The sequence below is a fragment of the Moschus berezovskii genome, chromosome 20, assembly GCF_049115385.1.
Source record: "Moschus berezovskii isolate FMDL1 chromosome 20, NW_MosBer_1.0, whole genome shotgun sequence".
NCBI lineage: Eukaryota > Metazoa > Chordata > Mammalia > Artiodactyla > Moschidae > Moschus > Moschus berezovskii.
The window spans coordinates 33,144,376-33,157,877 of record NC_142479.1 but is presented as its reverse complement, the minus strand read 5'-3'; the positions used below and the strand labels follow the sequence as shown (position 1 = coordinate 33,157,877).

The window sequence follows — 13,502 nt, the reverse complement described above, 5'->3', positions numbered from 1 at the left end:
ATTTAGCAGTGGTTTTCATGACACCTGTGTTCTGGTGGCAACCCTGTTGAGAAAAAAACTAAAATACGATTTTAAAGTGCTCCAGCAGAGCAAATACAAAGTCTGACCAGGTGGAAACAGCTTTTTTTTAACCTCCCTAGCAGAAATTAATTTTTTACTTTTGAGAAGACACTGAACATGATTTAATTTTCTACAATATTTTTTCACATGTTTTATCTTCTTTAATTCTTACACAACCCTATGGAGTTTATTTTTTAATCTTTTATTTCAAACTTTAAACTTTTAATTTTGTATTGGGTATAGCCAATTAACAATGTTGCGATAGTTTCAGGTGAACAGGGAAGAGACTCAGTCATAGATATACATGTATCCATCCTCCCCCAAATTCCCCTCCCATCCTGGCTGGCACATAACATTGAGCAGAATTCCATATACTATGCAATTGGTTATCTGTTTTAAAGATAGTAGTGTGTACATGACCATCCCAAACTCCCTAACTATCTCTTCCCCCTGGCAACCATAAGCTCGAGAAACAGCTTTAATGGTAAAACATTTTCATTATTATTTATAGTAGAAGCCCAGGGAGTTTATGTGAGTATATTCAGTTCAGTTCAGTTCAGTCGCTCAGTCGTGTCCGACTCTCCGCGACCCCATGAATCACAGCATGCCAGGCCTCCCTGTCCATCACCAACTCCCGGAGTTCACTCAAACTCATGTCCACAGAGTCGGTGATGCCATCCAGCCATCTCATATTATAAGGGAGTTAAAGGAAGGAGCATGAAATATAATACTGGGTTGACTGGTATTTATTGATATGGGTACCTGTATCAGAAATTAAGGATTTAATGCATTAGCACCTACAGCTGGAAGTGACATTAAGTATTTATTTGTTAAGTTCTCTGAAATTTGGACTCCATAGTGGCCTATGTTTAATTAAGCTAAGGTACAAGAACTTCCGTGGATAATGTAAGAGAAATCAAAAGGCTTAGGGATATGGAGTAGATATGTCACATATTGACTTGCATATCTACTCCCCACAAGTATATCCTCCGATAGGACTTGGGGAGGGTTCCTTTACTAAAGCATTGCAAAATACATTAGTGTGTGGGAATATTTGTATCCTGAAAAGCTCTATGTTGGCTTTCTTCTGTAGGTAAAGCATGATGGGATGATCCGTTTGAGTGCTGCTGCTGAGTCACTTCAGTCGTGTCCGACTCTGTGTGACCCCATAGACGGAAGCCCACCAGGCTCCCCCGTCCCTGGGATTCTCCAGGCAAGAACACTGGAGTGGGTTGCCATTTCCTTCTCCAATGTGTGAAAGTGAAAAGTGAAAGTGAAGTCGCTCAGTCGTGTCCGACCCTTAGCGACCCCACGGACTGCAGCCTACCAGGCTCCTCCATCCATGGGATTTTCTAGGCAATAGTACTGGAGTGGCTTGCCATTGCCTTCTCCGATCTGATAGGATTACTATATTACAAATCCAGTAAAAAGAATATGCTCATGATAAAAACCCTGAATCATAAAGCGAAAACTAAATTATGTCCAGTATACACTGTTCAAGAAAATAGGAGAGCATAAAATACATGTAAAAATGATAAATGCACACTGTAGAAAACAAGACCCATATACAGAAGCATGTAGTATGCTTTAGAAAGATATCAACCAGAATAATGAACTGTTTAAAAAGTAAATTTTGACATTTAAATCATTAACCCCAGTTATCCACAAAACTAACTTCCTAGAGGGTGTCAGGTTGATAGTTTTCCTTTGCTCCAAGCTCATCACGTGGGATGCAATTATAAGTCACAGATTATTGCTCCATCTCAACACATATGATTACAGGACATGCAGCTAGAATATGACAATTACTTAAGTGCATGTCTAATCTGAGCTCCAGAGCCACATTTCCAATTACCTAAGAGATCGCAAGTATGGCAGTTAAGGACTCAGGCTTTGATTCAAGCAGACTGCCACTCAAGTCTCAGCTCTAAATGTTAGTTATGTGACCTTGGACGTGGGAAAAAAGTTCAGCAGAAAATGAGTGTTACACTGCTACATTTAAAATGGATAACCAACAAAAACCTCTTGTATAGCACATGGAACCCTGCTCAATTTTATGTGCCAGGATGGATGGGAGGTGGAGTTTGGGGGAGAATGGATACATGTATATGTATGGCTGAGTCCCTTCACTGTTCACCTGAAATTATCACAACACTGTTAATTGGCTATACCCCAGTACAAAATGTTTTCGGTGTTAAAAAAAATTAATTAAAATTTTTAAAAGATTAAAAAGGAAGAGTGTTACATAAGTAATAGTTGTTATCATCTTCACCATCATGTATCGCCATTACTATTAACTGATGTTCTTCCAGAAGCCTGCATGTTATGTTCTAGGAATGGTGAACAGGTATAGCTAAAGCTTAAATAATACAAACGTGGGTAAATCCAATCAATATACGTGAGCACCTATTTATGCACTAGACACCCTTTACAAGAATTGAGCCTGGAAAGGCAGATTGCGGCAAATTCTTCCCCCAAATGAAATCTTCATCCTGTGATCCCTACTCTGTTAAAGTCACCAACATTCCCCCAGTTGCTGAGGCTGTAGGTGTCCCTGTCTCCTCTCTCTCCACCAGCCTGTGTGTGTGGTTACCTGGAGATAGCCACTGGCTCTCCTAATTGTCAGTCTGCTTGTCTAATTCCTACAACCAGCTGGCCAGATCCTCATTACTCCTCAACAGCCTTTCACTTAGAGCTCCTATTTTCAGTTTGTTCCCACCTAACTACAGTACTACTCCCAGACTGATCTTCAAAGAAAATTGGTCATACCACTTGCTTGCTCAGCAGTCTCACAAAACTCCCTGGGTCAGGATGATCCCCTGGAGAAGGGAATGGCTGCCCACTCCAGTATGCTGGCCTGGGAAAGTCCATGGACAGAAGAGCCTGGTGGGGTGCAGTTCCATGGGGTCACAGAGTCAGACATGACTGAGTGACTAACAGTTTCTTTCACTTTCTAACAAAGTACTGATCATTCACACATAATATTTATTTTAATATTTAGGTATTTATTTGTCTGTGCTGGGTCTTAGTTGCTGCACATGGGATCATCAATTTTCATTGAAGCATGTGGGATTCTTTATTATTATTTTTTTAATTTGCAGCATGTGAGATATTTTGATAAAGAATCTGCCTGTAATACAGGAGACCCAGAGATGGACAGTAGGTCGGGATGATCCTGGGTCAGGATGATCCCCTGGAGAAGGGAATGGCAATCCACTTCAGTTTTCTTGCCTGGAAAATCCCATGGACAGAGGAGCCTGGCAGGCTACAGTCCATGGGATCACAGTCAGACATGACTGAGCGACTAACACTACTACTACTACTACGAGGGATCTTTATTTGCAACATGAGAACTCTTCATTGGGGTTCTTTCTAGTTTCCTGTCCAGGGATTGAACCCTGGTCCCCAGAACTGGGAGAGAGGACTCTAACCACTGGACCACAAGGTAAGTCCCTATATATAATATCTTCTTCCGTTCCGTTCCGTCGCTCAGTCGTGTCCGACTCTATGCGACCCCGTGGACTGTAGCCTACCAGGCTTCTCCGTCCATGGGATTCTCCAGGCAAGAATACTGGAGTGGGTTACCGTTTCCTTCTCCAGGGGATCTTCCCGACCCAGGGATCGAACCCGGGTCTCCCGCATTGGAGGCAGACGCTTTAACCTCTGAGCCACCAGGGAAGCCCTTAAAATCTATATATACTGTGGCCCAAAATACGACTTTAGTCACCACAGTAGGGAGTTCTGACCTCTCTCTCCCAGTTTCCAGACCTGAGTCCCTTAATTGAAAGGGAAGGCTGGATCCCCTTAAGGAAGGATTCTGCAGCACTGCCATAGTGTATACTGAAAATCTTCCCCTGGGTCTTTTCCACAGACAACTGTGGCCACTTCCTAAAATGACTGTGTAATGGGGGAAAAATCAATATTCAGGTTTTGCAAGGATTTCTAAACATTGGCATTAATTGGTGCTAATTTCTGGGGACTCAAATGCATTCCACCAGTTTAAGTGGGGCTTATACTGGGCATGGAGTCTTAGGTTTGAATCACAGTGGGCACAGTGAGTCCATAGAACCATTCCGTGATATTTCATTAGCTCTTGAATATACAATTAGGATACGTGGCAACTGGCAGAATTTCCATTTTGGCCCTTTGATCCTGGAATAAGGACCATTACAATATGAAGAGCCAAGCTGAAGCCCTTGGAAACCCCCTTCCCCCTCATACACACACACCAGAGAGTAAACAAAAATCACTGCTTTTTTGGGATGGCAGAAGGGGGACTACAGAGATTAGTGACACCAATAAAGACTTAAAGAAGCAGGAGTGATGAAATCTATCTCACGCCAATTTAAAAAAAAGTTATTTATGTACTTGGCTGTACTGGGTCTTAGCTGTGCTATCTTCCCTACAGGTTCTTCGGCTGCTGCATGGGAATTCTTAGTTGCAGCACGTGGGCTCTAGTTCCCTGACCAGGGATCAGAACCCAGACCCCATGCACTGGGAGTATGGAGTCTTAGCCACTGAACCACCAGGGAAGTCCTTATCTTACATCAATTTAACTTACCTGTTTGGCCTGTGATGAAGGCAGCTGGATCGTGGAGGATGACTATGAGTGACTATAAATTTAGTCTGGTGATGCCTCCAATTGCAGCTGCTCTTCCACATTTAGTAACTTTACTGGAACAAATCAACACACAACTCCTGTCACTTGGTATGATGCTAGCGATCCAGCAAATGCTTTTTTCTCCATACAAATTGGCAAGAAACACCAGAAGCAATTTGCTTTTACTTGGCAAGGCCAACAATATAACTTCATAGTCTTGCCCCAGGACTATGTCAATTTTCCTGCTCTTTGCCATAATACATTCCACAGAGATGTTGAGCATCTTGACCTTCCAATCAGCATTAAGTTGATCCAGTGCATTGATAACATTATGCTGATTGGATCTGGGGAGCAAAAGGAGCAAGGTCTTTAACTGTCTTCATGAGCTATATGCAAAACCATAAGATGGAAGATAGATTTCACTTCTGGTATCAATTTCCACATCAGCCAATTGCCCGTTATTAAATTATTTCCTCAGCTCCTTTTGTAATTTTCTTTCATGCTGGAACTGGAGTGTGAAAACCACATTTTTTGCCTTGCCAGCTGGCTCTGTTAAGCTCTGCTAATTGGGGGCATTGGAGGGAGACCCCAAGGCTGAGGAAAGACAAGAGGCTTGTTCCTTCCTGTCTATCTCATGACTGCTTCCTGTAGTGTGTTGGTTCCAGTACGCTTCACTCCAGCAATGCTTCTTTATTCTGGTAGTAGGAGATTCTTTCTGTAGCAACAGCTGAAACCAGTTTGCCGTTTTTCTACAGTTTTATAATTTTCACTGACACCAGCCAGGGTTCTGCTGTAGAGGTCTGGGGCCCAGACTTCTGGGTCCCCTCAAGCACCCCCATCTAAGCTCAGAGACATCAACACCAGTCAGGCAGTGCCTTCTCAGAGATCTGAGGGGTCACTTCTCCAAGTTTGTGATTTTTTTTCCATTTAATTCCTTTGTTTAGGTTGTTTTTCAGCCCTAAAGGTAGTAACAGTCACTACCTCTGTCATACCTTACATTTCTCTTTTTAGTTTTTCAGTCACCCACTTAACTTCATACCTAGTTAACAATTCTTGTTAAACCACCAGTTCAATTAGCTGGTGTGGTTTCTATCTCCTATCTGGACACTATCAAATAAAGTTAGTATAAGATTATTAAAATTTAAGAAAAATTACAACCAGGTAGAGGCAATATGGGCTTCCCTGGTGGCTCAGATGGTAAAGAATCTGCCTGCAATACGAGAGACCAGGGTTCGATCCCAGGGTTGGGAAGATCCCCTGGAGGAGGGCATGGTAATCCACTCCAGTATTCTTGCCTGGAGAATCCCCATGGATGGAGAAGTCTGGCAGGCTACAGTCCCTGGGGTTTCAAAGAGTTGGACACAACTGAGCAACTAAATACAGCACAGAGGCAATATATGACTCATTCATACTCCATTCACTCTTCAGTTCAGTTCAGTTCAGTTGCTCAGTCGTGTCCAACTCTTAGCGACCCCATGAATCACAGCACTCCAGGCCTCCCTGTCCATCACCAACTCCTGGAGTTCACTCAAACTCATGTCCATTGAGTCAGTGATGCCATCCAGCCATCTCATTCTCTGTCGCCCCCTTCTCCTCCTGCCCCCAATCCCTCCCAGCATCAGAGTCTTTTCTAGTGAGTCAACTCGTCGTATGAGGTGGCCAAAGTATTGGAGTTTCAGCTTTAGCATCAGTCCTTCCAATGAACACCCAGGACTGATCTCCTTTAGGATGGACTGGTTGGATTTCCTTGCAGTCCAAGGGACTCTCAAGAGTCTTCTCCAATACCACAGTTCAAAAGCATCAATTCTTCGGTGATCAGCTTTCTTCACAGTCCAACTCTCACATCCATACATAACCTCTGGACAAACCATAGACTTGACTAGATGAACCTTGGTTGGCAAAGTAACGTCTCTGCTTTTTAATATGCTATCTAGGTTGGTCATAACTTTCCTTCCAAGGAGTAAGCGTCTTTTAATTTCATGGCTGCAATCAGCATCCGCAGTGATTTTGGAGCCATTTACTCTTAGCTATTATATACTCTGTGTGTATATGTTTCTATCTGTTTTTTTGTTTTGGATATTTATTTATTTGACTTAATTGAAGGTCTTAATTGTAGCACATGGGATTTTTCATTGTGGCCTGCAGACTTAGTTGAGGTATGCAGAATCTTTGTTGCTCTGCAGCCTGGCAATATCAGTTCCCTGACCAGGGACTGAACCCAAGTTCCCTGTTTGGCAAGGTGGATTCTTAATCCACTGAACCACCAGGGAAGTCCTGATTTCTCCTTGTTTTATTACTTTCTAACTTGTCATTTCAAATGTAAGAGGTTGGATTATTAAGGATGATTTCCCCCTCACATTTTAACAAGTTTAGCTATATAAACTATAGTCTGTTATATGACATACTTTATTTGGTGTGTGATCAATGAGTTACAGATGTACTGCAAGATGGTTATCCATGCAGCCTCAGGAGTGGCCTGAAAGGACTAGGGTGGTTGGTGCCTCTACATAATTCACCCCCGGCCAGAAGCAGTTTGACATAACGATTCTCAAAGAGTAATCCGAAGAATCAGAGTCTATGATCCAACCTAGTGTGCCCCGTGGTCCCACAGGAGGCAAGCACGTGGGCGACTTGCTTTATTAAAGCAAGTATCCTCGAATACAGGAACAAAGCCAAGGAATGTTCTATATCCAGGACATCACTTAAATAGGCCAGTTGGAGTATATATTGCTGCTCATCACAAACATTGAGTCCTGAAGCTGCTGGAGGAGTGCTTGTTCCAGGCACTCAAGGAGCAGGACTCAGAGCCTAATGTATGGCCAAGAAAGGCAGGGAGGTCTGTCAGATACTCCTCAAGGATTCAGCTCTCCATCTCTCTCTTCATGTATATTGAATTCTTCCCTTTGTTTATGGCTGATATGTCCTTTTGTTAGCTGCAGAATTATTGCTGTCCAAGTTGGCTGCAGAATTATTGCTCTCATAATACAGTCATGCTCTGTGAATTGAAGTTTCATCATTATTTTGTAAATTATACTTAATATGAAAAAGTTTGAGTGGATTCTAAATCCAGTCATGTTATCATAAAATATTACCACATTATGTTTTCTGGGGGGAAAAAAGTAAGAGCTATTAGTCATATAAAATTTATGCTTGTAAATTTTGAATTGTTGTGAAATTATTTTAAATTTATCACCTACTTGTTCTCATCAATATATATAAGATGAATATAAATTCTCATCAATAATGACTACTAAGTGATCACTGTCAAACTGTCTTGTTCAGGAATTAGATGTAATCATTTCAATCATAAAACCCTACATAGAGAATGTTGTGTTTATAGAAGCAATCTTGGGTTTTTCATTACATTTTTGACAAACTTTATTTGGAAGCTTATGCAAACTCAATATTTAATATCATCCTTAATATGTTTTTTATTTTTCACATTATAACTATATAGAGAAAATAACTTTTTTCCACCAAGCCCCACATTATTGATTCCAAATCCCCTCTAATTTATCCCAGTGTGCTGAACAAAGATCATCATGATTTCTATGGATGTCATGATAAGAGAAAAGGTTGAGAGCTACTCCTTTAAATTTTATTTTTTTAAGATTTATTCATTTGACTGCATTGGGTCTTACTTGCAGTATGCAGGATCTTCATTGCATCATGAAGGATCTTTCGTTGTGGTGCATGGACTCTCTAGTTGTGATACATGGGCTCAGTAGTTGCTCCACAGAATATGTTATCTTAGTTCTCTGACCAGGAATCCAACCCACATCCCCTGCATTTCAAGGCAGAGTCTGAACCTCTGGACCACCAGGGAAGCCCTGTTTTAAACTTTAGATCAGGATTCTTAACCTAGAGCCCCTTAATGGATTTCAATGTGTGTGAAATATGTAAGTGCATCTTTCTGGGGAGACGGTTAATAGTTTTCATCGGGTTCTCAAAGCTTAAGAACCAGATGATCACAGAAATTGCAAAAGCTCTTTTATAATTTCACCCCTGAAGAACGGTAATACAAGTCAAGGGTTAAATGAACTCCAATGGCACAAGGATCCAGATCAGTTCACCATGTGGCTGTACTGGGACTGCAGGCAGAGACTGAAAGCCAATATCATAAAGCTTGCATTTGCCCAGACCTTCTCTGTTTTTCTAAAGCACTTTGTACATTTCTAGATTTCTCATATATATATATGTATGTATGTATTTCCTATGGGGCCTAGCAGAGGCAACTGAAACAACAGTACCATTAAAGTCTACTGTAATTATTTGATGAGTTTTCCACTGCTAACAAACTGTGAGAGATACAGACTTTTGTTTTTAAAACAGTGACTAGTATATGATACACACTATTTTCTCAACTAATGGTGAATGACTCAATGAATATGCACCAACAACTTCCAAATCTTAGTTTCCTTAAAAAGTCATACACCAGGAAAAAATATTTCTCCTGTCGATAAATTAGCTTTCTATTACAAACCTTATGTGAATTTGGGTAACTTACAGTCCTAATTTTGGCCAGAATTTTATCACCTCAGTTGTGGTGAATAAAGATGGTCTATACCTACAAATGAGACACGTCTTGACCACAAACCTACTTCTCCTAATGTTAAGAAAAGGCATGGAATCATGTATTTTAAAATATTTTTATTTACCTTTTTGCTTGATGCTATTTTCTACATATAGGGTATACTCAGAAAATGCTGACTGCACTTGGAACAAACTTAAGAGAATAACAAAATTATTTTAATTACACATGGGGTTTTACAGTTTATATTGCACTTCACATTTTTCTTCTCACTTGAGAATAAGAATCCTGTAAGTTAGAACTCTGTTGAAGAAATAAACTAAAACTTAAAAACTTTAAGCCGTTTCCTCAAGGTTTTACAAAGGCTAGGAATTAGAAGTGAGATCTCTAATTGCTAAGGTGTGCTCTTTCCCACTGTAAGATCATTGTCCAAAAGAATTTAAGATTGTGTTGCTACATAAAAGCAGATAATCAGTGTTGTTGTCCCTGAGTCAGAAGTACATTACTAAGACCTATGAATTTGAATAACACTTTTTAAAAAAATATTTTTTATTGAAGGATAATTGCTTTACAGAATTTGAATAACACTTTTTTCTGGAACTATACTTTGGTTAATAAGCCATGTTTCATTTATTTCTGTTCATTCAGCTTTCAGCAATGTAAAATTTTTGCCTAGGCATATAGCTTCCTGTTTGATCTGCTAAGCTTTGGTTCAAAGTTCTTACTTCTGAACTTTGTCTGCTCTTTTCCTGTTTACTAAGTAGCTCTGGGAAAAACACAGTCAGATTGTTTAATCTGTGAACCGTACATCTTTGTTTAATTTTGGCTCGCAGGCACTCTTGATCACCACCAGGGGGCAAAAGCCTACCAGCTGGCTTCTCTGCTGTACATTCGACATAGGACTGTACAGTACAGGGACCCTCAGTGTCTGATTCTTGATGGAACCTCCCTGCTAATTATTTCAACCACAGGGCCCCAGGGAGAGAACAAAGGCTCAGCACAGAGGGCTCCAGTGGCACTTAACCATACAGCGGCCAGAAAGAGCTCAGGCAGCTCTGCCAATTTACAAGAAGCAATAAGATCCAAGAGAATTTGAGTGACAAACAAGAGGCGGTGGGTTAATAACTGCAAACTCCTGAATGTCTGTATGGTGGTATTTACCAGCACATCCACTCAAATTGAGAAATTGCTTTGTCAACTCTCTTTCTCTGTGTAATCAGTCAATGGTATTTACGTGGGGCGATTTCCACCCCCGCCCCCCTTAAATCTTGAATTTTCATTATATTCTTGGCTTAGGTTCAACTGATGATTTATCTTTTAGAAAACTATTTCTTTAGAATATTCAATCGACATTTCGCATGTGTCTATGAAATAATGAAATCTAGAGATGGAGAAGGAAATGGCAACCCACTCCAGTGTTCTTGCCTGGAGAATCCCAGGGACGGGGGAGCCTGGTGAGCTGCCGTTTCTGGGGTTGCACAGAGTCGGGCACGACTGAAGCGACTTAGCAGCAGCAGCAGCAGAGATGGAGAAGGAAATGGCAACCCACTCCAAAATTCTTGCCTGGAGAATCCCAGGGACGGGGGAGCCTGGTGAGCTGCCGTCTCTGGGGTTGCACAGAGTCGGGCACGACTGAACCGACTTAGCAGCAGCAGCAGCGGAGATGGAGAAGGAAATGGCAACCCACTCCAAAATTCTTACCTGGAGAATCCCAGGGACGGGGGAGCCTGGTGAGCTGCCGTCTATGGGGTCGCACAGAGTCGGACACGACTGAAGTGACTTAGCAGCAGCAGCAGCAGAGACGAAGAGAAGGAAAACCCCAACGAACAAATCCTGTTTAATCAAGAGAATTTCTTCCCAGCAGGAAGCAAGTGGGAGGTAAATAGCAGGTTGGACCCTTGTAACTCCACGAGCCCAGCTTTCTCGGCTTCCCCCAGGCTCTCTCGGCCTCCCTGCACTTCAGGAATAATGAATGAGCCCTTAGACAGGGGCCAGGGTAATAGAGGAAGCACGAGGGTACCAGGAAGACTCCCGGGGTATAAAATTACAAACCCTTCTTTCTTTCAAAAAGTCTCATCATAAAACATGGACTCAGAGCGGAAGGGTGGGAAAGCTCAGAAAAAAGCCCTCGAGAGCCGGGTCAACGGTAAGGTCTCTAGCTCAGAAAGTCCCATCCACGCTCAGAGGAAGCGTTTGAAACCCCGCGGCGCCCTTTCCCACCCAGAAAACTCGTTCGCCTCAGGATTTGCACCTCCGTTTCTTCTCACTGAGGTGGGTTAAGCTGTGCGCCCAACCTCGGGGGGGGGGGGAGGAAAGGTTGTCCTTCAAGAGTGGGGACTCCAGCGACACCCCCTCCCCAGTCGCAGAACCCGCTCCCTAACCCAGCCCCTGAGAGCCCCAGTAAGCCGCGCGATTCCCGGAGCCCAGAGGGAAACCCCGAGAGGGGGCGGCGGCCCGACGCGCACGCAGCCGGCCGGCTTCCGGCAACTCAAGGGTTACGGCCAGGCGGCGGCGCGCGAGGAGGGGAGAGGCGGTTGCTGACAGGTGGCGCCTGCGCACTGGGAGCGCTCATTGTGCCCCGCAGCTGCCGAACCGCCCGCCCGCCCGCCCGCCAGCCGCCCGCCCCGCGCGTCAGTCTGCGAGAGCCCGGAGGTGGGTGCGGAGCCTGCGGCCGTTCGCGCGGCCTCCTCCTCCTCCCTGTTCCCCTCACCCCCACCCCACACCCCTTTGCCCCATCCCGGCTCCGTCACCCTCCCGCCCCCCCACACTCGGGACAAGAATGCCCTGCCCGGAACAGCCCAGCAGCGCCTAGATGGCTTTGGTCACGGTCCAGCGGTCGCCTACCCCCAGCACTACCTCCAGCCCCTGCGCCTCGGTGAGTCCCCTCCCGGCAGCCGCTCCGCTCGCTTCTGTCACTGCGGCTCCGCTTTGCCTCAGCGGGTCCCGCCGAGCGCCACTGCGCACGCGCCGCGCCGCTTCCCAGGCCTTGGCACCCGGCTGCCGCGAACCCCCCACACCCCCTCATCTTCCAGACGAGCCGCAGGAACTACCGGACGTTGATCTGTGCCCCCGTCACTCTGAGCACCTCGCTCCTCACCGTCCTCGCCCCAAAGCCCCCTGTGGCATGCTTTCCTCTGGCTTGAGCACTTCCTTTCGGGAATGAGTCATTCTTGCTTTTCACCCTCCCCCTTCCTTTTACCCTCTGTTGCTCTGCTGCAGGGAGAGGACCCCGGGACTCCTGCCATGCCCCTTACCCACACCCACATCCCCTTACCCGCACCCGTTTCAGGGACCCGTTCCGTCTTCGCCCACCGCCCGCCCTTCTTCGGGCTCTCCGGGCGTCTGCCTTCCCCCTGGTCACTTGCTGTCTTTCTTATGTTCTGTCCGTTGGGCTTCATTGGACGGCTGAACGGTAGTTACTCCTAGGTTTCTCGCTATCTCCCCTCCCCCAGAGGGTGGCGGGGATCTCTGCTCCTTGGACCTCTCACCTTTCCTCGACGAGGTCCTGAAGCATCTGGCGCTGCTTGATGACCAGTGCCAATTCATTTACATCTCACAGACATTTATGCATCACACTCATTGCTCATGATCGTTCTTGTTCTCGAGTCGTGTTTGTATGGCTTCATTACTTCAGATGCCAGGGCCAGTGAAGCGTGCTTCCAGAAGGAAAATACACAGTAATCAGCCTTTTCCTGCTGGGCCCTTCTTTGCCTTCGCCCCACCCCCACTTCTTTACGCTCCATTCTTTTAGGCTTTTTTTTTTTTTTCTGGAAATATTTATTTTTTAAAATGAAACATTGCACCAGTGGGGCGAAATGGGATCTTAAAAAAAAAAAATCCAGATGTTTTAGAGGGAAATAGGTGGAATGAATATATGAGAAATTGGAAAAACCATTTGGAACTTCCTGCAGAACTGTAATTTTAAAAACTAGGTTGGTGGGTTTGGTAGTTTCAACTTGCAAACACGTATTCAATATACACTGAAACACCTTCCACTGTAAAAATTCGGGTTATTCTTAATTTATATATTAACTGAGGTGTGCACTTTGACATCTTGAAAACATGCTGGTTTGTGATTTCAATATAGTTTCCTGAATTTCAAAATTTTGTTGTGTAGTGTGTAGTGGTTTCCTTTTTTTTCGCCCAGAGCCAGCTTTTGCACTTTGTGTGACTAAATTGGCAGCTCTATCCTAATTCTAGAAGCGATTATACTTCAGAGGTTACCTTATCTTGTGTTGTTTCCAGAACTAGCTGGGATCCTTGGATAGAAGTTCAGGGAGGCAGATTTTCATGCTAAGGAAGAACTTTGTA

The 13,502-nt window shown here is 44.0% G+C and overlaps 1 protein-coding gene across 3 annotated transcripts in view; it reads left to right on the top strand.

Annotated features, from left to right (window-relative positions):
- Positions 1 to 11,892: 11,892 nt before the first annotated feature.
- SSH2 (slingshot protein phosphatase 2) overlaps positions 11,893 to 13,502 on the top strand; it is a 252,391-nt gene continuing 250,781 nt past the window's right edge. For all 3 annotated transcript variants that reach the window (XM_055402670.2, XM_088828748.1, XM_055402643.2), the window contains exon 1: positions 11,893 to 12,066. In XM_055402670.2, the coding sequence (XP_055258645.2) occupies positions 12,004 to 12,066 (63 nt within the window). In that variant the 5' untranslated portion in view covers positions 11,893 to 12,003. The remainder of the gene's footprint in view (positions 12,067 to 13,502) is intronic.